The following is a 25,394-nucleotide window of genomic DNA, read 5'->3' on the forward strand; positions in this document are numbered from 1 at the left end:
GAAAAAAATCGTAAAATGAACATAGGTTAAAGACCAATTTTAGCTTTTACTCAATTTAAATTTCAATGATTTTTATTTGGATAGCAATGATTAGCAAATTACTAAAGCTATCCACTTGATTTATAATTTCACCGTTTACACAAATTTAATCAGCAGTTAGGAATTAGGTTTGAGTATTGAGTTACTGATTTCAAATCGAACCAAATTTAAAAAATTGTAAATTGTTAAAAGTTAAATCAATTTAGCAGAATTATTCGAAAAACCAAACTCGAAAGCAAAAATCCGAACCACAAAAATTGAGCCGAACAGAAAAACCAATTAAATACTAGTAGTGGTACTAGTACTAATAATGTGGAACTCAAAATCTATGCTAAAGTTATCTAGAGGTATATTATTTTCTAAAATAAAAAAAATAGTATAAGATACCTTGCAAAACATAAATATATAATACATTCTCAAATATGTTCCCCCTTAAAAAAATAATTTTTTCAAGGTAAATATGGTAGTTATAAAATTTTATTTCCATTGATAGAAAAGTAAAGATACATCCTCAAAATAGAAAAAGATATAATAATCCATTCTCGTTTACCTCTATTCTTGGAGATTGATTTACCATAAAAAGGAGGTAAATTTGGTAGTTATCATTCTTTACCCTCTCATTTACCTCTTCCCTTGGAGATGCACAACGTATTCCATATTTATGTTTTGGACAGCATTTGAACTATTATTTTATTTTAAGGATAATTTATTTTTTATAGAGTAAAGACCAAAATTGGCTCTATACATATGACCATATTACGATTTTGGTCCTAGACATTATCTTTTGAATTTTCGCATCCCAAACATTTCAACTCACATCACAATCGGTCTAAAACTAACTTTTCCGTCAAATTTTAACAGTCAACGTTTTTAATTCTAATTTTAACCAAATTAAATCAGTTAACTATGATTACTAACTCCCTAATTTATCACCTCATTTGCATATGCTAGGAAATTTATTTTGCGTCAAAATGTGGAATCCAACCACCTCTTGCCTCTTGTAAAGCATTTGAACTATTATTTTATTTTAAAGATAATTTACTTCTTTATTTATCTTTTCTTTTTGTAAAAGTGTTAATTGTGATAAGGAATATATTTAACTTTTATAAAAGTAAATAAATAAAAAATACATTTTTCATTTATTTTTTCTTTCAGGAGATGCTCTAAGAATGTTCACAATAGGCGGAACAGTCACGCCACAACCATAAAAAACATGTCCGCCTAGTCAGCACCGCCACAAGAAAACTTGTACACCTAGTCAGTACAAAAAAAATTTTAAAAAAATAAAATAAAATAAAATGTTTTGACCGCCGCGACGGTCTCGGCGGCTCACAATACGCCACTACGGAACTGCCGCTCCACCTTTTCCACCGCCTGGTACCCGACGCTCTCTCCCCCGCCGCGGCTCGTCCTCCAACTGCAATAGCCACCGCAGCTTTGCTATTGTTGACACTCTAACACAACTTCTTCTATTTTTATCGATCTCTCCTACTTTTTTCTCTTCTTTTTTACTTTACCAATTGCATATGAAATAAAAGTCGTGTCATTTATAAGTTTTTTATTTTTTTTATAACGGATGGAATACTATATAATAGTACTCCTTCGATTTCCTAAAAATATAAACTTTTGAAACGACACAAATTTTAATACATAAAATTGGTAAAATGAAAGAATGGTTGAAAGAAAAGTGTGTTAATAAAAATAAATCTCACTTTATACAGGAAAGAAGTTTCCTAAGTGGAGTGTTTTGATTTTTTTGGAAACGACCCAAGAAAAAGGGCTTTATTTTAGGAAACGAAGGAGTATAAAAAAATTTGTTTTTTTTTTTGTTTTGTTTTTTCCGCTTTCATACCCCATTACTGAAAAACTGAAATTTGCTAGAAATTCAAATTGAACTGAATTTTAGATTTCGGCTTGTTTCAATCATATTAGTTTACTTATATACTTATTAAGCCTTCTAACAAAAGTATCTTAAACATAATAATAAATGAAAGCTTATAAATTCAAAGCATATTATTCAATCGAGCAGTGATTTAGAGACATAATGTCTCTATGCCATAATACCCCTATGTCACTTTGCCATAAGTATATTTTATATTGTGACTAATTTACCCTAATATCATATTAAATGGATATCTACAATTAAGGAAAATTAAAATCAAACTAAATACATTATCTAAATGCATGTGAATTAATTAGGGATAAACTTGAATCATGGGATTTCAAAATATTAATTCAGATTATAAATTTATCATTACAGTAGTATTAATTAACACATTATACAACTAAAGTATTATATTTAATTATAAAATAATTCGATAGCTTAATATAATAGTACTACCATTCTTTCATAGCTTGTTCTTTTATTTAAATATTCTAAAATATACAATAATAAAATCAATTATTTTAGTATATAAAAAAAATAAAAATTAAAACATTTTTCTTATTCAATTCATATAATAAAATAATATAGTTACTATGATTAAGCATTTTTTGCGTTATCATATTTTTGTGTTATTTCTATAGCTTTTGTTACAAATAATATATTTTTTTTAATTTTAATTGACTAGTACTAGTAAGAAATAATCAGAATTTTGGAACGAATATTCAAATTTTAATTTGTTGCTGATATAGTGAATAAATAAAGAACTCTAATATTTTTTTTAAAGAAAAAGATAAAATATTAATTGTATATCTTTAAATATACCTTTAAAATGCTAAGTAGATGAACGGAGAAACATGTGATTATTTTTTTTTATCGAGGTTTGATGGTAATGTTTCAAAATTTTAAAAATTACATAAATCAAAATTATGAAAAACAAAAAGTTAAAATATAATATTCTTAGAATCAAAACTGTATTGCTCAATTAGCATCAATATATTATATATCAAATTTAATTCTTCATACGTTATAGTGAATTGAACTAAGAATTATAGTAAACTTTTTGCATCTATAAAAATTTTAATTTTTTTATAAAGAAATTATTGTGAATAAAAAGTAGTAACAAAAAGAATAATTTCATCAATATTGAAAATTATTTCAGTTTAATTGTAAATTAATTATCAATAAGTTTATCAATATTTTAATTTATTACAGCTTATTAAAATTTGACCAAAAAATTTAATACTTCATTGTGCTAATTATTTTTGAATAATTATTCGATCATCTCATCTAAAGTCAATAAGGTCTAGTTTGATGCGTCTTTTATTCACCTGTTAAACATACTATTAATTTAATAAAATTACAATATTTAAAATTATAAAATATGACTTTAAATAAATGTAATAAAAATAATAAATATTAAAAAAGATCATGCATCACAAATGCGTAGGTCCCACATAGTCAAAACAAAATTATACACTCATTATTAGTTCCATATCCTTAAATAACTAAGCAAATTAATGTAAGGGTAATAAAGTATATACACAAAATATAAATTTCTTCAAAAATAAAATTCAATGCACAATTACTATTTTAACCTCACAATGGCATTATGGCTTGAAGACATTATGTCTCCAAAACATTTTCCTATTCAATAATAACCAAACTCACCTATTATAGAAGTAGTAAATAATCTTTATTAATCAATAATCAATAATATCTAATTGAAAAGAGGTCCTATTCTAATGCTTATAGCACCCTAATCCAAAATCAAGACTAAATCTCCACCCTTGGATTTTAAAATGAGTGGATGAGATTAAAGCTTACAAAATCTCAATAAATAGTAGACAAAATATCAACAAAAGGGTAATATCGTCATTATGTTATCATATGATAATTTTCGTGAGTGTTTTTTTATATCAACATTGTGTATTACAAATATCAACAATATGACATTAGAATATCAACACAAGGACAAGAAAATATCAACACATTTTTATTGAGATTGGACATGCATAATATTGAGATTTTGCCTACAATATATTGAGATTTTTTGTTGCATTTGTTGAAAATAGCTGCATATCAACATGTACGAAAATTGAAATATAATTTATCAAATTTCATCACCCGAACATCGTCGGAACATATGCAATTGAGATCTCGTTGGAATCTTTATTAAATTATCTTTAATTTGATATATTTTTTGCAAAAAAATAATTTAAATTGAGAGAGTTACGTAAATTTAAAGATTTGAGATGATTTTGAGGAGAGAGAAAGTGGTTAGTTATAATTATTACATATAGAAATTGACATTAATACCCTTTTAATTTAATTAATAATTATTTAAAGTTAAAATATATTATATTTGGCATTATATTAACCACAAGATCTTCTAATTTAATGATTGAAAATTGGTCTCAATTTGAGATTGGTAATTAGTTAGCAATTGATTACATCTCATTGGAAAGATATCAAATCTTATAATTAAGGAGATAAATACGGAGTAATTTGAATTCGATTACAATTACCTAATAAAATATTTATGTCCTAATAGAATTGAGCACATTCCCAAAGCGCAACCTATATATATAAATGTACAATTAATTTACAACTACAACTTTAATTCCTGTCATTTTTCATTATATTTCTCAAAATCCGAGCCGAGTCAATCGATTTTAAATAATGCATGGGAACGAAGGGAGTATTTACGTGGCATCGTTGTTTAGATTTAAAATTCAAAAACTACTTACGTTGATTATTTAATGAAAGATTAAAGGTTGTCAGAAAAATATTTCATCTAAATTACAGTCCCCCCTCGACTATTCAATCGAAAAGAAACCATAAATTTCAAAGTAAATAATCTTTATTAATAAAAATCTAAGAAAGTGATATGCATCATTATTTAGTTAGTTAAATTAGAGATTTGCATATCTTTTCCATATCGTTGTTTTCTTGTTCATTAAGTTAGTTATCAGCATTATAAATAATTATTTGAAAAATCAATTAAGAATATTAATATTATCATTCATTCCCTTCTCCAAAGTGAAAGAAAAAACCGTCTTGCTCGACGTTCTTTTATCCAAAGTGAAAAAACCGTCTTGCTCGACGGGCACTCGCCCGTGACAGACGTTTATCAATTACCGATCTATGGACGCCCCATTGGGAGGTTTATCCTATTAGGAAGTTATAATATAGTAAACTCAACCAAATCTATCAAATCTTGTAATTGCGGAGATAAATATGGAGTAAATTGATTTCGATTATTATTACCTAATATAATAAATTAATAATATACATGTCCTAATAGAATTGAGCTCATTCCCAAAGCGAAGCCTACAAATATGTAAGTGTACAATTAATTTACAATTACCACAACTCTAAATAACGATGATGGCTGCGGCAGCCGCAGCAGGAGCGTTGGCGGCCGTTCGAGCAAACAATAACAAAAAGACCTATAGCATGTACAGCCACAAATCCCCAAGGTAAGTGAATTGCTTTACTTCGTTAATTTCTCTCACTTAATTTGAGTAAAAATTCAGTAGTATTTCATGTTGGCATGATTATTTGACAATTTATATTAGCTAATGAGTAGGAATATCAGTGCAACACACAATCTGTAAATTGACATGAATATGCATTATTGATATGTATGTTGGTTATAATAATAAAAGAAAAAAAAATTGACATGAATATGCCCCTAGAATTAGAGGATTAGGGATGTAATTAGCCTACAACCCTAGTCTAATATGGATCTAATTTTGTATAAATTATTACTCCCTCCGTCCCCGATTAAGAGTCACACTTCATTTTTACCATAAATGGTAGTAGGTCTCACATTCCACTAACTCAATTCACTCACATGTTATTATAAAACCAATATAAAAAAGTGGGTCCCACATTCCATTAACTTTTTCAATCAACTTTTCTTTACATTTCTTAAAATCCGTGCCCGGTCAAACTGTGACTCCTAATCGGGGACGGAGGAAGTATTTTTTTTATAGATCTTAAATATTTTATGTATAAATTATTTCAAGGGACAACGTACGATACTCACCCCCGCGGAGGATGGTGGATGAGCCATTGGATTGGATCACAATAACTTGTTTGGAGGAGCTATACCATTTGGGGAAGCAAGTGGCGCTCCCTCGTAGCTTCGAGGAGCTGAAGCAGATTGGTGTAACGACATATGGTGCTACCTATGTTAGAGTATTGAACGTACAAGGAGCCGAGATCAATGACATCCGCGTGGTGAGAGTGTGGGATCGCGTTGTTTTTTCCCCCCCAAAAGGGGATGAGGAATCGATTGTACGGGCCACGATCAAATGCTTGGAGAAGGCAGATGATGTTGGAGAGGAGCTCTTGGTGCTACCTCATTATAGCCTCGAGGATTTGAAGTGTATTGGTGTGAAGAAATACGGTGCTTCCTTCACGAGAGTGTTGAGCGAAGAAGGATACGAGATCAATGACATCCGGGTGGTGAGAGATGGGGATCATATTGTTTTCGCCTGCCAGGCTGAGGAACCGATTGTAAGAGTCTTGGCCACCTGCTTGGAGAAGGGAGATGTTGAAGGGAGGCTCTTGGTGGTACCTCGTTGCCTCGAGAAGCTGAAGGAGGTTGGTGTGAAGATATACGGTGCTCCTTTCGTGAGAGTGTTGAGTGAGGATGGAAATGAGATTGATGATATCCGGGTGGTGAGAAATTGGGATCGGGTCGTTTTCGCTAGCCATAAACTGGCTGAGGAATCAAGTGTACGAGTCATAATCACGTGCTTGGAGAAGGGAGATGATGCAGAGGAGGTCATGGTGCTACTTAGTAGTCTCGAGGATTTGAAGCGTATTGGTGTGGAGAAATATGGTGTTTTCTTCACGAGAGTGTTGAACGAAGAAGGATATGAGATCAATGACATTAACGAGGTGAGAGATGGCGATCGGATTGTTTTCGCTAGGGGAAAACGGGCTTTAGAGGTCTTGTTCAAGTGCATGGAGAAGGGAGTTGATGAGGTGGAGTTTATGGTGCTACCTAGTAGCATTGAAGAGCTGAAGGGGATTGGTGTGAAGAAATATGGTGCCCCATTTGTGAGAGTGTTGAATAAACAAGGAAATGAGATCAATGACATCCGGGTGTTGAGAGACTACGATCGGATTGTTTTTGCCAGCACGAGGGAATCGAGGGTCACGATCACCTGCCCGGAGAAAGGGGATGATGCGGGGAAGCTCGTGGTGCTACCTCGTAGCTTCGAGGAGCTCAAGTGGGTTGGTGTGAAGATATATGGTGCCTCATTCGTGAGAGTGTTGAACAAAAAAGGAAATGAGATCAATGAGATTAATGAGGTGAGAGACGACAGTATTGTTGTTTTCGCCAGCCCCTACAAAGGGGAAGAGGAATTGAATGCAAAGTCAAATAGTACACAGAAATGGGTAGAGGAGTTCAATGAACCTAACAAGATCACCTGCTTTACCGTGTTGAGCGAGATGTGGCACTATATGATAAAGAACTATAAATTTATTTTATTCGGGGAAATGAGATGATAATCTCCATATGATTATTTATTTTTATAGATCTTAGCATTTATTTTGGTTTATTTTTATAGCGGTAAGAATTTGATTTAATTTATTTTAAATGAGAATGTGATCGAATGCAAACTCTAAATATTGTAAAAACACCAAACTATGATCTGGACCGTTAGAAAATATCAACAGATGATAAAATAATAGCAACAAAAAATGTCAACGATCGATGCTGTGTTGAAATTGTGTTGACATCAAAATCTTGAAATTTTATACCGTGTTGACATTGTGTTGATACTGTGTTGAAAAGTTTAGAGTTTGTACAATATATAAGTTTGCATTTTATCACTACTCATTTTGAATATATATAGATATATATACTACTGCTAATCAATGGACATGTAGTTGTTGATGATTTTGGTAGATTTAAGGATAATATATTAGGAATGAAAATTGCTATTTGTCCTCGACTTCTCATGTGGTTGTATCGGGTTTATATCTTTGTTATTTTATTAGTTTATAATTATGATTATGATTAGGCTTAGGATAGAAAACACACGCCTTTCATAGCAGATTCACTTGGAATTGATTAACATTTCCGTGTTTTCATGGTCAATAAGCATTTCAATCCTCATATAATTTTGAAATTTGAAATTGATGCTCATATAATTTTGAAATTAGAAATTGATTCTAGTAGAGGGTTATTTAAATGGTCGGATGTTAGAACTTATTTATAAATTTATAATTTTATTCTACGATCATTTGAAAGTGCAATTCAACCAATTTTTTTTTACTCTCCACGTTGACGCTTAACTCTATTATTTTGCCAAATGTAAGTAATGAAACAAATAAAAAGGCTTGATCTTGGCAAAAAGCCGCAAGAAATCAAATATCAAACGTGGGGCAGCCAATTATTATTAGTATTGGAACGATAAGACAAATCTAATCACTGTCTGAGATAGAATTAAGAGTGGGTATTTGGTTTTTGGTTTGACTTTTTTTTTATTATCTAAATTGAAACAAAAAACCAAAATTTTGTTAATATTAAAATTGAATTAAATCAAATTTTTCGAAAAATTAAGTTCTACAAAAACGAAATTTTGTTAAAACTACAATTGATGAATTGAATCAAATTATTCGAAAAGTCCTACCAAAACGAAATTTGAACTACAAAAACTCATCCGAACCGAAAAGGTGAAATCCGAACTATAAAAACCCATACGAAAGAAAAACTGAAATTACACAAATATATTTAAAACTAAAAAATCAAGATCCAAATCACAAAAATAGAACCAGAAAAATCCAAATTACAAAAAGATATTAAATTTTTTTAAAAAAATTGACTTTATAATTAAAAATAAAGCAGAAGACAACGATATGTTCCGGTAGATTATCTACTTTTGATACGTAGCACTCCAGTCCTCCATAATTTGTCACCTTTTAACCGTTTGCGGGTTTTAACAAATGTAATAGGAAATGAGTTGAAAAAGTTAGTGGCATGTGGGTCTTACTTTTACATATTAGTTTTATAATAAAATGTGAGTGAGAATGAGTTAGTAGAATGTGAGATCCACTACCAAAAATAGTAAAAGTGAAAGGTGACAAATTTTTAGGGACGAATGAAAGTAGAAATAAGTGATAAATTTTCAGGGACGGATGGAGTATTATCGTACAATCTTTATTAATGATACAATCGAAAACGGAAGATGATATGTTTTGGTAGATGGTTTGTGTTAAAATGACAACCCCTCTTAAATTGACACTGTGACACCACCTATACAGCAATATTATAAACGCTACACAACAATATTACAAACACTACACAGCAATCTATAGATTGTTGTATAGTGAGTCAGATATTGCTGGACAAGAAAAATTGTTGTATAAGGTGCAGCATATTGCTGATCGTCTTTTTGGGGGGTCTTCTTTTTTTGCCACGTGACAGCTTATTATTCGTCCACATGCCCCTTTTAGATTATCTACTTTTGATACATAATCTTTATGAATAATCTACTTAAATGGAGAGTTAAGACATAATAAAAAATCTATAAAATCCTATAATTAAGGAGATAAATATATGGAGTAATTTTATTAATACAATAAATTAATAAAATATTGAGGAGATATATATATATATATATATATATATATATATATATAAGTGTACTATTAATCGACAATTACTACAACTCTAAATAACGATGGCGGCAGCGGCGGCCATAGGAGGAGCGGTGGCGGCCGTTCGAGCAAACAATGACAAAGAGATCTATAACATGTACACCTACAAATCCCCTTGGTAAGTGAATTGTTTTACTTCGTTAGTAATATAATACTACTAGTATTTATTATGTTCCAAGTGTAGACAGCATAACTCAAACATTGTCTAACTATTTTGACCTATTATAGGAAATATAATCTTTATGAATAATCTACTTAATTGGAGAGTTATAACATAGTAAAAAAATCCATCAAATCCTATAACTAAGGAGATAAATATACGGAGTGATTTGAATTTGATTACTACTTACCTAATACAATAAATTAATAAAATATTGAGGAGATATATATGTCATACTACCTCCGTCTCCCAAAATTTGCTACACTTTGACCCGACACGGGTTTTAAGAAATGTAATGGAAAGTGAGTTGAAAAAGTTGGTGGGAAGTGGGTCCTACTTTTAAAGTATTAGTTTTATAATAAAATATGAGGATGAATGAGTTAGTGGAATATGAGGTCCACTACCAAAAATGGTAAAAGTGAAGTGTATCAAATTTTCAGGGACGGACCAAAATAGCAAATTGTATCAAATTTTCAGGGACGGAGGTAGTAATATGTTAAGGATGAAGGTCCTTAACACGGGTAATTTGCGTCGAACGTCGCGGGAGCCGTTGCCCGACGATCACTTCATGCGTCAAATTTAGGGATAAAAGGTAGTCGCCGAAGCTTTGTCAATCAATCAAATCGGGAATGATACGATAAAAATGTAAAGATAAAATAAAAGGATAATTGATATTTCTTGAATGAATAATGATAATAACAATAGCCCTATTTATAATATGAATATTAACTTAATGAGCACAACAAAAGATCCTAAGAGATATATGGGAAAATATGGAAAAAATATTCTAAATTGATAACTAACTAAATAATAGGTCTGTAAAATATTTGTAGAGATATTCTCGTATCATAATACAATTGAGCTAATTCCCAAAGCGAGGCCTATATATATAAATGTACAATTAATTGACAATTACTACAACTCTAAATAACGATGGCGGCGGCAGCGGCGGCGGCAGGAGCGCGGGCGGCCGCTCGAGCATACAATGAACAAAATAGCTATAGCATGTACAGGTACAAATCTGCTTGGTTAGTAAATTGCTTTACTTAGTTAAACAAATAAATTTGATTTTATTGTTCTAATTGTGCAATCCTTTGATTTAACAAATAATTCAAGGCACGATAAGCCGTTGAAACCGTCGTTGAGGAGATCCGATTTTATGTTTACTCCCATCGATTGGATCACGGTCAGTTGTATGGAGAAGGGAGATAAACGGGGCCAGAACCTCGTGCTCCCTCGTAGTTTTAAGGAGCTGAGGCAAATTGGTGTAACGAAATACGGTGCTTCCTTCGTGAGAGTTTTGGACGTTAGAGGAGCTGAGATCAACGACATTCGCGTGGTGAGAGTGATCGATCGGATTGATTTTGCTAGCCATGAACCGGCTGAGGAGGAATCAAGTGTACGAGTCACAATCACGTGCTTGGAGAAGGGAGATAATGTTGCGGAGGAGCTCTTGGTGCTGCCTCGTTATACCCTCGAGGAGCTGAGGGAGGTTGGTGTGGAGAGATACGGTGCTTCCTTCACGAGAGTGTTGAGCGAAGAAGGATACGAGATCAATGACATCCGGGTGGTGAGAGACGGGGATCATATTGTTTTCGCCCGACAGGCTGAGGAGCCGGTTGTAAGAGTCTTGGCCACCTGCTTGGAGAAGGGAGATGCGGAAGGGAGGCTCTTGGTGGTGCCTCGTTGCCTCGGGAAGTTGAAGGAGGTTGGTGTGAAGATATACGGTGCTCCTTTCGTGAGAGTGTTGAGTGAGGATGGAAATGAGATTGATGATATCCGGGTGGTGAAAAATTGGGATAGGGTCGTTTTCGCTAGCCCTAAACCGGCTGAGGAAGCATCAAGTGTACGAGTCATAATCACGTGCTTGGAGAAGGGAGATGATGATGCAGAGGAGGTCCTGGTGCTACTTAGTAGCCTCGAGGATTTGAAGCGTATTGGTGTGGAAAAATATGGTGCTTCCTTCACGAGAGTGTTGAATGAAGAAGGAGATGAGATCAATGACATTAATGAGGTGAGATATGGCGATCGGATTGTTTTCGCTAGCCAGAAACGGGTTGAGGAGTCGGGTATTCATGTCATGTTCAAGTGCTTGGAAAAGGGAGATAATGTGTTGAAGCTCCTGAGGCTACCTCGTAGCCTCGAGGAGCTGAAGGGGGTTGGTGTGAATAAGTATGGTGCCCGATTCGTGAGAGTGTTGAATAAACAAGGAGATGAGATCAATGACATTCGGGAGTTGAGAAACTACGATTCGATTGTTTTTGCTAGCCCGAAGGTGTTGAGGGTCATGATCACCTGCCCGGAGAAGGGAGATGATGTGGGGAAGCTCATGGTGCTACCTCATAGCTTTGAGGAGTTGAAGTGGGTTGGTGTGAAGATATATGGTGCCTCATTCGTTAGAGTGTTTACCAAAAAAGGAAATGAGATCAACGATATTAGTGAGGTGAGAGACGACAGTCATATCCTTTTCGCCAGCAATAAACCGGTCGAGGAATCGAATGAACTAAAACGGGAAGAGTTGAATGAATCTGACCGGATCTCATGCTTGGCAATGTTGAGTGAGATGTGGCGCTCTATCATAAAGACCTATAAATTTAATTTATTCGGGAAATGAGATGATAATCTCCATAAGATGATTTTGATTTATTGTTATAGATGATAGCATTTATTTTGATTTATTGTTATAGATGATAGAATTTATTTTGATTTATTTTAATATATATTTTTGTATTCTAAATATTTAGATATGTGTAGAGTATTTAACTAGAAAATTTTCATTCACACTTTCTAAAAAAACACCATCTTCCATTTTAGAAGAGCAATAACTTACATTACCCTCAATCAGTCTACAACTTGCACATGTCTAAGAAAAGTCAAATTAACAAATAATCGCAAGAATGGTTAAATTATAGTTGCTCTCATACTTGGTAGTCCCTCCGTCCGCCATTAGGTATCCCGGTTACTTTTACGCACTCATTTTGTAAAAATGATAATAAATAGTTAAAGTAGAGAAATAGTTAAGTAAGAGAGATAATAATATTGACAAGAGTCTTCTTATCATTATTTTCTCTCCTATTTTACCATTTCTCTACTTTAACTATTTATTATCATTTTTATAAAACGAGTGCGTAAAAGTGACCGGGACTCTTAATGTCGGACGAAGGGAGTATTAGTTACTCGATATACGAATTTAAGAAATATAACATAAAGTGAGCTAAAAAATTAATAAAATATGAGTTCTAATTTTATATAATAATAATAAAATGTGAGTGTGAATGAGATAGTGAAATGTAAAGTTTGTCAACAAAATAAAATATCACACACTTTATCAACGAACGAAAATTGTGACAAACTTTCTTGGACAAATGGAGTATGATTCTTTATATTAGTAAACAAATTTCATGAGTGAATCCACATTAATTATAAATTGATATAGATGAACTAGTGATAACGTGTGTATGATGAACTATGAACCAATCCAAATCGTTCCAACGGTTTGCCACAAAAAATTAAATTATTACTACTCATTTCTCCTTATTTAAAATCACAAAATGATCAACACCATAAAATCTAAGTGGTGGACCTTCTACAAACTGATGGATCACAAAAACAAACAAAAAAAAACTAAACTTCTCTCTTTCTCTAAATCAAATAAAAATCAGCCATGAACAAGGCCAGAAGATAGGGCCATGAGCAAGATTGCAGCTTCCTTCTCATCTTGAGGAAAAACTCGATGAATCAATGCCAATTTGTTGCTCAAATTTATCAAGAAATCCTCAAATTCCATCTTCCTCCCATTGCTATTACTAGTAGATGATCCACCACCACCCACTTTGCACCGTTTGGCCTTCACCTTCATAGGCTGCGGTGGTGCCACTCCAACGTTGCTTGCTGCCGCGGCCATGGCCCGCCTCGCCTTCCTTTGCCTAATCCCGCACGCATTGCAAAGAGACTACACAATTTGGTAGCATATAGAATCATGTGAGGATTATTGAGAGATAAAATGTGTTTGAAAAAAACGGATCGTGTCTCATATTTTATTATAAAACTATAAATTAATTGCCTATTAAACACAAAAAAATAGGTCATTTCTAGGTTTAATTTGTTGTAATCTTTTAAAACACGTACTAAAATCAAATGAGACATTTTATCGTATAGTTAATTACCTTGGGGCCTTTCGGACCGCTTCTCCAAAGAGGGGTCTTGGTTGTGTGGCAATCCGAGCAAACCCTAATAGGGTTGTAAGATAAATTCAGGTCGGACGAAGCCATCATCACCTTCTTTACTTCCTTCTTCGCCTTCGAAGATATCCATTTCACTCCATTTTCGACCTTGTTTTCGATCTCATAGCACGATGATGATCCTCTATGACACCCATAGTACTCAACCTAATTAAGACAAAGATAATAATTAGTTGATGTATTTATTACACATTAATCATACAATAATAAAATAAAATATATACCTGGGGTTGGTACAAATGGGGATATTGGTAAAACCCCATGTGATGATCTTCACTTGGATCGAAGAAAACACGAAAAGGGGCCGAAGACGAGACAATTTGATGTTGCTCGTCATGCTTTTCGACGTTATACTCCATTTGCTCCACTGGAGAAAGACAAGGAGAAAGGTTAAGGTTCATTACACTTTCTTGATCAAAAAATGATGAGTGTGTAAAAACTAACTTGTTAGAGGTGTTTTAAAAGAGGGGGTGGGGTGGGGTGGGTTGAGGGTGACATTCACGTGACATCATGACAACCAAACAAAACAAAAATGAAGAAGTAGTAAAAAGGAAGGAGTAGAATGCTACCACGTGACCATTTGACACAACCCTATCTCCTAAACTTCTATTTCTAACACACCCAATGCTTTTTATTCATGTTCACATTCTTCGTAAATAGTAAATACAACAGTTGTTAATTGGTTTAGTGAACCATGTTTGGTTTCTTAGATATGTTATTTCTATATCTTTGGTTTGTACATGTTACTAGATAGGAAGGCGGACCGGCCAAGAGAATAATCCTTCCTTCACGACCCATAAAACGATATATTGCCAAGTTCGATTTTAGTAAGTGTACCTCACCGGGTCTACTTAATTAATTTACGAAAAGTTGGACCTTCATTACGCTCATAACAAATTCGATAAATTTAATAAAATTCGTGTGTTTTACAACATATTGGTGTGTTAGTTCAAGAAATATACATGTAAGATATCACTCTTAGGTTGTTTTAGCGAAACAAACACGCGGCCTAGGCCTAGGCCGGGGGGTGGACATAGAAAAAAATAAATAGTGGGAATTATGTTTCTTAAATTTCTTTGGATAAGACTCAAGAGTGTTGACATAGATTTTTGCTTAATAACTTCAAAAAATTTGTATTCACAAAAAAATTCCTAACTAGTAGCCCAAAATTAAGGATAAATGTCTACATGCTAAGCAAAACTATGCTTATTATAACTAGATGATAAGTTTTAAATTTTGTTAGAGGATTATTTATTTAGTGGTTCATAATTAGTGATTGTGTACACACTTTATTTAGTTGCAATTTACACATCATCGATTAAGTTCAGAATTGTTTGATATAGAAGACATATGAGACCGGTTTTTTTATGTATTACAAATCATTCAAGTAAAAAAATAGCGAGTAACAAAATAGCAATACAAATTAAAGCACTTCAAAATATAAACAACAAAAAGTGCAACGAAATCTAATGAATAGATAAAAAAAGTTCTATTAAAAATCATTATCCAAAATATGTATTTCTATAACGGTTATCTGCATATAATAATGATTGAATGAGTGTGAAGAAAATGGAGAAATGAAGCCAAAAAACATTGAATATATGTGCAGGCAAAAGACAAGAGCACACCCCACACCCATGCTAGGTATCTAATTTTAATTTAATTTGGGTGTTACATCTAAATTTGGTACTATTTATCATCTTTATTGTAATTTGTAGTATTGCTATGGGAAAAATGGTCCAAAAATGTTCTTGTTTGCTTTCTCTATTATTTTATTGGCCAATTGTGTACATTTGTAGATTACAAGTGGATAATGGATATTTTATGATCAAATTATTACAACAATAATTTCTTTTTGTGGTCTAGACGTTTGTTATAACATATTTTCACTCGCCACATATTTGAATGGGAGAGGTGACTTTAAGTGCAGTACTATTTCATTGAGTATATATGATATGTATCTAACTCAAAAATGTAACAAAATAAAGGGTTGATTTTGTTTTGTGTCTCCAATTTTGAATATTTTCTAAAAAAATTCCACATTTTATATTAAAAAAAAAAAAAAAAAAACTCAGCCTTGTGAAAAAAATTATTTACGTCTCACTTGTTTATTGTGAGTTTGAAAATATAGAAAATCTCAAACATATATAGGAACTACTATATCTATGTTTTTCTGTTTTGATAGTGAAATTTGTAAATTGTTTTTCTTTTCTACACTGGAAATTGTTACCCTATTCTTCTTTTATAAAAAGCACGTGAATTACCTATCCAAGAAGTCTCCACTTTTCATCATTATTAAATCATTGGCTTTGGCCTTTGCTTATTCACATTACCACAAGGAGATATTTAATTGAGGACCCACTATAAAACTTTGTGGAACAGTTATATGAATCAAAATTCATTAGAAAAAGAATCGTGAAGCATTAAGAAATTCATTATATTTTTATTTTTCTTATGTATACACGATGATATATTCTCAATCCTTAAAACACTAGTTATGTGAATACAAATTAACATATATATAAAGGACTGATCAGTTCATTTTTTCTTATGATAAAAGTATGTTACTATATATATATATATATTATAGTACATTTTTGTAATGCACAATATATAATCAATATTTCTTCCATTAATCAAAATAATTAGCAATTAATTATACTTTTAAATTTATACATTATGATGGATTGATGGTAATTATAAGGGAAGTATTAGATAAGATATGTGGTGATTAGAATAAAAGTAGTACTATTACAAAGAGAAGAGGATGAAAAATGATTTATGTGATAATGGAGGAGACAACGTGTGCAGTCTAATAGTCACTCTTTTGCATGTTGTGGGACTAACACACAAGATTGTGACATTTCCTCCTTCACTCTCTAATCTCTATTAAAATGTTCTCTTTTTTTAGTTTGGGGGGCCTTGGCTCCACTTCACTAACAATATATATTTTGTCCAATAAGAACTATACCAATCATATCTGTAAAAGGTGAGGTATAGTTTGGTTGTTTTATTGGGTCACATCCACACATCATGTGTGATATTATGCCAACTTTAGGATAATATAAAGATTGAAAGTAATACTACTACTATTACTTAAGAAATTAAGCATGTATGTAGATAAATTAATTTAAGGTATTATATAACCTCTCTTTCGCTTGGCCTCATTTGGTTTCTTTTATTTTATGTGTGTTACTAATTTGTATTTTATCATATATGGAGTGACTTTTTGTTGCATGTGATACTCTGCTCACTACTTTTTGTAATTGGACAAGCTTTTTCTCATTCAAAAAAATGCATGTATTGAATCAAGCTTATTCACATATTGATAGAGTAGTTCAATTACTCATCAAGAGGCTCACCCTTTGCTTTTGGGATGATTTTATATTTTTTTAAATTTATTATAAGTTATAGAAGAAATGAATAAATCAATCTTTGATTATTATGTAATTTTTAAAATTGGCAATGCTTAATAATTCATTTTGAGATATTGGAATCAAAATATATGTAACGGTGACCTAAACGAGATTGTGCATATGCAATTGACTTTTATTCTTCTATGATAATGAAACCATAACTAGATTGTACTCCCTCCGTCCCCGATTAGTTGTTACTCTTTGATCGGACACGAGTTTTAAGAAATGTAAAGAAAAGTTGGTTGGAAAAGTTAGTGAAATGCGTGACCTACTTTTTTATATTTATTTTATAATAAAATATGAGTGAAGTGGGTTATTGGAGTGTGGAACCTGCTTCCCATTTATAGTAAAAATGAAGCGTGACAATTATTGAGGGACAGACCGAAATGGAAAAGAATGACAATTAATCGGGGCCGAAAGGAATAATTTGTAACAAACCCAGCTACTCAATCTTTACTCAATCTTTTGAATTTTAATAAAGATAAATAATTAAAGGTTACATAATCATTTTTCAAATACAAATAAAAGATTGTGATCATATGATTTCCAAATAATTCAGAACTCGCATGCATCGAAAGTACAAAAATAATCATACCCTACAAAAAGTACTAAACAACAAAGTACAACTAATAATTGCCAAATTATGAAATGACAAAATAGATAAAACTCGGGCCATATGTCACAAAGTTTTTCAATAATTAATAGCAATAGTACCTCGCATGGTAATTGCACGCCTTCACGGGTGAACACAAAATTTATTTCAGTACGAACTATATATTCTAAATTTTGAATTTAGACTTATGAGTCTGTTAAGTACTTTATTTTTTTTCGATAATTAATAGCAATAGTACCTCGCATGGTAATTGCACGCCTTCACGGGTGAACACAAAATTTATTTCAGTACGAGCTATATATTCTAAATTTTGAATTTAGACTTATGAGTCTGTTAAGTACTTTATTTTTTTTCGATAATTAATAGCAATAGTACCTCGCATGGTAATTGCACGCCTTCACGGGCGAACTCAAAATTTATTTCAGTATGAGCTATTTATTCTAAATTTTGAATTTAGACTTATGAGTCTGTTAAGTACTTTATTTTTTTTGGATAATTAATAGCAATAGTACCTCGCATGGTAATTGCACGCCTTCACGGGCGAACACAAAATTTATTTCAGTACGAGCTTCATATTCTAAATTTTGAATTAAGACTTATGAGTCTGTTAACTACTTTATTTTTTTTCAATAATTAATAGCAATAGTACCTCGCATGGTAATTGTATGCCTTCACGGGCGAACACAATTTATTTCAGTACAAGCTATATATTCTAAATTTTGAATTTAGACTTATGAGTATGTAAAGTACTTTATTTTTTATGACGACAAAGGCTTTTGCACAATAATTCATATAAACTATCAAAACTTCGACTATATTATACTAATGATAAAAATATTTTTTAGCTTAATAGGGCGCTAAGCTTAAGCCCTTCTTGCTTCTACGTGTGCCGTCACTACGCACCCTATATTTATGTTATTTTCCAAAATTTGTAAAGTTCAATGGATATCATTGAATATAATTTATGAGTCAGTACTATCAAAATAGAACTTAATTTTGAGTACACCAATTTTTTTAGAATAAAAGAATGGATACTAATCATATATTATCCTAATCTTAGTCCATGAGGTTTGATTGGTGGTTAAGGCATTGAAAAAGCCATAATCACCAATAGAAAATGATGAATATGACTGATATGTTTCATTTGACTTATCTATAATTTATTTTGGATATTTTAGACCAAACTATAGTTGACAAATTGATAGTCACACAATACTCGAGAGAAACCAACCACCAATTTTGGGTGATAAATCAAGCATCAAATCTAAGAAGGCTGTAAAGAATCAATTAACTAACAATTATGAAAATAATTAATCATTTTATCTTTTCCCACTTTATCAATGAATATTCAGACATAACCATCAGAGAATTCAGAACATAAATTTTGGGACGGATTCATTGGTATTTTATTTAAAAAATTGTTGCCATTTTCAATCAAACCTAAGAAATATGGATACATCCATTTCACATCTACACATATCTGAATTCTAAATCATATTTTCTCAATGAAATTTACTCAAGTCCAATACATACATAACGAAGTTTCATATATATATGTATTGAAGAACAATGGTGGTTTATATATTCAATGCATCACATACACAATCAAGATCCTTGTTGTCTTGAAACACATCTTTTCTCTGATGTCTCCACCTAATTATTCGGGTGCGAAGATCCCTTCTCATCCGGATGCCATCTTCATCACGTTCGATTTCTAGTAACCTTTTTACACACTGCAACAGGTAACTGCAGGTTTTCATCTTCACTTGGCAGACGAAATTCAGTCCTTCCTCGTCATTACACATGGAATGAGAAATGCTGTCAGCCACTTCCGTTATGTCAAAGACAGTTTTACACCCTGCAATAGCTTCAGCTTTGGTGCACTGCTGAATACAGCTCAGGGACGACTTCAGTGTGTCGTGTTTCCATCTTTTTCGGCCGTGTCTTGGATTTTGAGCAACTGAAAAGTCTTGGACTGTTCCAGTAGCAGAATAATGCAAAAGCAAAGAGCATCCTTCTGTGCTTAAATGACGGTGATGCAGAAGCAGGATGCCTAATGGAATCCTCCTTAACAATAGGTTTTGGTGGATACCGAATCCTTTGGTATTGGAAGTTGAAACGCCAACTTTCTCCCCGAGAAGCTTAAAGTATGTGTCTCTGTATTCCTTGAGCCAAAGAGAAACTGCACAAGTATCCAGCTCGTACAAAGCTATTTCATTCTTAACACGTGATTTGGGCTTCTTAGCCTCCTTATCAACATTCATCACCTCGTGGCATTTATTTAGGCTTGAACACTTCTTTAACCACAAATCCGAGAGTTTGAGTAGATAATCAGCCGTAAGGCGCTGGGTAGATTCACTCATGGGGTACAGAAACCACGCGATGAACTTCACTGCCTCTGCTGGACTAGTTACTTCCGGATCATGAGTCACGCAAGGTTTAAGATACCCAGAGATGGATTCTGAACACAAACTAGTGTTATTGGTGTTGCAGAATATCATCATAGATGCAAAAGAGAACCAACATGGGAAGCTCATTACCATGGCCCTGTAACATGATAAAAATAAAAATCAACATTATAATCAGGTGAAGCGATATTCTTATTTTGAGGTAGGGATTGATGACATACCACATGGATTTATGATCTACTGAATTTATATCCGTTGCAGCTTTCCTGGAAGTTTTGAGCAAATGACCTCCAGCAACAGATTCTAAGCTACTTACTTTTTGAAGCAAATGCTTGAAATACTCCTGGCATATTGGCCCAGCTAAAATTCTCAGTAACTGATGCTCGTAGGGAAAGTATGCAGAAGAAAATGGCAGCTTTGATCCGACATCCATGGATATACCCCACCACATAGGTCTGGATATAATATCAAGCACATGTCCAACAACCTCACTCTGGAGTTCCATTAGAGAAGCCAAACCCCTGTTATTTAAATCCAAGCCTACCAATTAAGTGAAAATACATTAGATCTACTACAGTCCACTAGTGTTTAGATGTGGTAAAACAGTAGAGTTGCTCAGCTATATACCTACTATTTCCAGATTATGGTATCAAGTTAACATCCGAAATACGGAAAGAATATGCTTGGAAGAGAAAACAACTTCGAGAATAATCCTATATTCGCATTTTGCAGCATTGTCCAGTAAAATTAAAATTAAAGAAGAATTTGTTGACAAAGATGAACATATATGCTTACGTCATTAAGAACCACTTGTGCAAGAGAGCCCTGGTCTCGATGAAAATTGATGGTGAAATCACCAGGCAAATGATTTTGGATCTCCAATCTTTCCTGTCATAAATTTCAGTTTTTAAAGAAAGAAATGGCCGTTGGATGAATTCTTGCAAAACTTGTGCCACATCTTGCTTCAGAATCATTGGATCTAAATGCCATGACATTAACCTGTAAAGCAGTTTTCAGAAGATAAGGACATTAGGTGGCAAGCAATCGGGTAAGCTTTCTTCAAATAAAAACCAAATTGGACATTCAATACTTCTGAAGTACATAAAAGTTCCAATTGCATAGCAGCCTAAATCAAAGTAATGCATCTTTGTCTGTCAGTTTTTACTATCGGAACCAAACTGAAAAGGTTGAGCGAGAGTCTGATTAGTTGGATGGCAGTATCAAGACATTATACTCAAAAACTATAAACTCATGTATATAACTACATTATACTGCATTTTTGTATTACTGGAGACATATTTCGAGTTTTTGTTATGTTTATGTCCTTGATTGAGACCCTCACTCAACAACAAAGAAGGGTTAGTTAGAAGTAATAACAAATGGCAATCTCTAATAGTTGTATAACTTATATCCAAGTACCTGAAAACTATTTAAAGATCTTAATACTAAAACATAACATTGTAGAAAATAATAAATGAAATTCACTACCATGTCTTGATAAAGATTCATATTGAACTAAAGACAGCAGCATCATTAGCGAGAGCACGTAAATTTGTTTAGCAATGAAATTTGTTGTCTTTCTTGAAAGAAGGTTTAAAAATGGCCAGGTATTGAATAGTATTCATTAAAAAAAACACTCTTGGAACCCACCTCAAAGGTATTTCACCATTCTTCAAAGTGCATTGCTTTGGTATATAGCGAACCAGGTTTGCAAGAGAAGTAGCATTCACATCACGACACTTTGCATCAAGAGTAGATTCTGACAGCAATGCATGAGGAAAGCATGGTGCAAGCGCTGCCACTCTGAACACGTTGTACAAAAGTGAATAGCAAAGATCACCTGCAGAACAAGATTTGACTTAATTCCAAGAACAGAACTACAATGGGTGATGAAATGTATAAGCCAACGCTATCATCACAAACTTTGATGGACTGATTAACTTTGAGCTTCTTTGATCATTAATCCTTCAGTGACTCAATCATATGTATCGTCAATTTAATCTATCACTCAAAGTTAGCAAAATTTCCATTTCGGGATATGTATGCATGTACGCACTTATTTTGCCGCATTAAAATGCCAATTCACCAAGTACAGGACTGTAATTCACTTTCTGCTAACAGGCATAACATAACCAGAACATCTGTGCAAAAGACAAAGAGTTCATCAATCAATTCAAAGCCAATAGTATTCAGTTAGTCAGACGAAAAAGAGCCCTCTCATTTCACACAATAGCATCTACAAATTCAAATGAAGAGCATGAATGCTAGTGTTTCTCCTCACTCTTAACATCATTTCCACACTCCTATCTAATTACTTCCTTATGATTGCTAAAAATCACGAAATTGATTAAATTAGACAACAAAACACCAAACAATATGTAGATCTAACCTTTTTGCCCATCCAATTTCTCCAGAATATGAGCACACTCCTCCAAAACACCGGCGCAATCACTTTTCGAAATCAATCCGCCAACTCTCAAATCCATCTGTTTATCAATTCTCACGACCTTACACTTGATCGAAGACGACAAAACCGCAACGAGTGATTTCAACGTGAACTCAATCACCGAATCATGAACCTATAAATATCCGAAACAATAAACAATAAAAAAAAACTACTGAGGATTAAGAAAAATAAGATTTACAGAAGCAGACCTGCGGGGCAGTGAAGTGCATAAGCGAGAGTGCGGTGTCGAGAATGCGAACCGCCGCGGCATCGCTCGGATTGAGCGAACGGTTCAGATTCGATACGGCGACGGATACCTCATCACCGGCCGTCGGATCCGGTGATCGGAGATTGGACGCCAGCACCGCAAACAGGGAGCTGATCTCTGGAAAGTTCGCCATTGGAAATGGATTTTCAGAGAAGAGAATGTTTTGCCGCCAAAAACAGAAGTATTTCTGAACCCTATTCCTATCGCCTACCTCACATTTTCATTTTGAAAGTAGTAAATATGTATAAAGGTCTTAAATTAACAGCTCTCGTAGCTCAGTTGGTTAGAGCACCCGTTTAGTAAGCGGGAGGTCTTGAGTTCAACTCTCAACGAGAGCAAATTTTAAATTATTTTATTTTAAAATAAATCATTTTGATATAGGGAAAAAACGTGACAAAACAATATACTTTTTGTTATAGCGTGATATTTATTTTAAATAAATCATTTTGACATAGGGACAAAACGTGACAAAACAATATACTTTTTGTTTTAGTGTGATATTTATTTTAAATAAATCATTTTGACATAGGGAAAAAACGTGACAAAACAAAATACTTTTTGTTATAGTGTGATATTTATTTTAAATAAATCATTTTGACATAGGGGAAAAACGTGACAAAACAAAATACTTTTTGTAATAGTGTGATATTTATTTTTCAAAGTTATGTACACTAAACTCAAACTCATTTTTGAGTATATGTCACACCAAAAAAGTAGTTTTATTCCAACATGTACAGCATATTTAGATTTTACATCATTTTTGAGTAATTGTCTCACAAAAATTTTGCAATATCATATTTTGTGTTATTTCATTGAAAATTCCAAAAATGAATTTGATATAGGGAAAAAACGTGACAAAACAATATACTTTTTGTTATAGTGTGATATTTATTTTAAATAAATCATTTTGACATAGGAAAAAAACGTGACAAAACAAAATACTTTTCGTTATAGTGTGATATTTATTTTATTATATACACTAAACTCAAACTCATTTTTAAGTATATGTCACACCAAAAAAGTAGTTTTATTCCAACATGTACAACGTATTTAGATTTTACATCATTTTTTAGTAATTGTCTCACAAAAATTTGGCAATATCATATTTTGTGTTATTTCATTGAAAAATTCAAAAATGAATTTAGATTTGGTTATGATTGGAAAAATTGTCTATACCAAAAATAAATTTTGGTATATAGTTGAAGATGGTATTAGTAATTGCAGTGTGTCCTTCCAAATATATAGGTTATGGCATGATTAAACCACTAAACCAAATTTGAATAATTTGAAAATTTTAAGTGTCAGATAGTATATTTTATTAACGATTTGTTATTTTAAGGTCCATGATAATCGAGGATAAATATTAAAATTTAACTGAGCCAAATATATGTAAATTTGTGGAGTATAACAAAACCAAAAAAATAAACTATTCGATTTGGGTCGATTTTGCAACCCTTTCTAATGGGTGCACTAGCTACAGCTACTGACCAAATTTTGGAAGTTTATGCATTAAATCACTACAAAAATAGACCTTTCACTGTCCATACAAATCTGACTGCTAATCCTATTTGTGATAAGGATAAATTGACAAGAGAGACAAAAATTAAAGGTTACTTGTGAATAGTCAAACATTGGGATAGGAATTTCCATCCACATTACACACATCTATCGTATCGCGAAGACAATCGAGCAGCTGACTTTTCGGCAAATACGGGATTCATGGTCTATGATCTACAGTTTATGCCTCCCCTCACGAAGCTAGTGAGTAGTGAGGATGGACCAGTTTGGGATATCCCGTTTTCAAATTATGGTGTTATTATAGTTGAATTTGCATTTCCGACTTTTCCTTGGTTATGATTTCTGAGTTTGTTTGCCATTTACGTATTCTTGGATTGTTCGATTTTGGATTGTCTACTCGTTTTCTTGTTTATCATTGATTTGATTTTTAGATACTTGTCATCTTTGGGACGGATGGGATCACCTTTGGCACCTCCTATGCCATCCCCTACTACGTACATAGATGTATCCTCCCGACTCTAAGCTTTGAATATTTGATTTAAAAAATCAATTTCAACTCTCACCAATCATCCTATGAGTAGAATTAGGCAATAGTTTAGAGATACAGAGCTATGAAATATTTTAACAATAGAATCTAAGCAAAATCTACTCAAAATAATAGTACTCTCTCCGTCCACTATAATTTGTCATTATTTAACTCGACACGAGTTTTAAAAA

General features: G+C 32.8%; 2 protein-coding genes and 1 non-coding gene across 3 annotated transcripts; 1 reads left to right on the plus strand and 2 right to left on the minus strand.

The window, feature by feature from the left end:
• Positions 1–13,262: 13,262 nt before the first annotated feature.
• Positions 13,263–14,441, minus strand: LOC125196880 (putative GATA transcription factor 22). Its single transcript, XM_048095540.2, has 3 exons — positions 14,233–14,441; positions 13,934–14,155; positions 13,263–13,719 (listed from the first exon to the last, which is right to left on the minus strand). Exons 1-3 carry the CDS (start codon positions 14,407–14,409, stop codon positions 13,426–13,428), a joined length of 693 nt encoding a protein of 230 aa, XP_047951497.1. The 5' UTR covers positions 14,410–14,441; the 3' UTR covers positions 13,263–13,425.
• A 5,077-nt stretch (positions 14,442–19,518) lies between these two features.
• On the minus strand, positions 19,519–23,354 carry LOC125196421 (acyl-CoA synthetase family protein). The gene is made up of 6 exons (XM_048094933.2): positions 23,101–23,354; positions 22,835–23,024; positions 22,096–22,285; positions 21,241–21,444; positions 20,667–20,966; positions 19,519–20,584 (listed from the first exon to the last, which is right to left on the minus strand). Exons 1-6 carry the CDS (start codon positions 23,290–23,292, stop codon positions 19,615–19,617), a joined length of 2,046 nt encoding a protein of 681 aa, XP_047950890.2. The 5' UTR covers positions 23,293–23,354; the 3' UTR covers positions 19,519–19,614.
• A 69-nt stretch (positions 23,355–23,423) lies between these two features.
• Positions 23,424–23,497, plus strand: TRNAT-AGU (transfer RNA threonine (anticodon AGU)). Its single transcript has one exon. It is a non-coding gene; the product is annotated as a tRNA-Thr (tRNA).
• Positions 23,498–25,394: the final 1,897 nt, after the last annotated feature.

The sequence above is a fragment of the Salvia hispanica genome, chromosome 4 (genome assembly GCF_029641045.1).
Source record: "Salvia hispanica isolate PSC_SH4W2 chromosome 4, Shi_PSC_v1, whole genome shotgun sequence".
Lineage (NCBI taxonomy): Eukaryota > Viridiplantae > Streptophyta > Magnoliopsida > Lamiales > Lamiaceae > Salvia > Salvia hispanica.

Bases quoted from the DNA above. Each gene is read 5' to 3' on its own strand.
- LOC125196880 (XM_048095540.2), bottom strand. From the start codon at position 14,409: ATGAACCTTAACCTTTCTCCTTGTCTTTCTCCAGTGGAGCAAATGGAG. The intron at 14,156-14,232 runs GTATATATTTTA...TGTCTTAATTAG, and splicing joins CCCATTTGTACCAACCCCAG to GTTGAGTACTATGGGTGTCA. The intron at 13,720-13,933 runs GTAATTAACTAT...CAAATTGTGTAG, and splicing joins GCGGTCCGAAAGGCCCCAAG to TCTCTTTGCAATGCGTGCGG.
- LOC125196421 (XM_048094933.2), bottom strand. From the start codon at position 23,292: ATGGCGAACTTTCCAGAGATCAGCTCCCTGTTTGCGGTGCTGGCGTCC. The intron at 22,286-22,834 runs GTTAGATCTACA...CTTGTTCTGCAG, and splicing joins GAAATTGGATGGGCAAAAAG to GTGATCTTTGCTATTCACTT. The intron at 20,967-21,240 runs GTAAGCATATAT...TTTAAATAACAG, and splicing joins CACAAGTGGTTCTTAATGAC to GGGTTTGGCTTCTCTAATGG.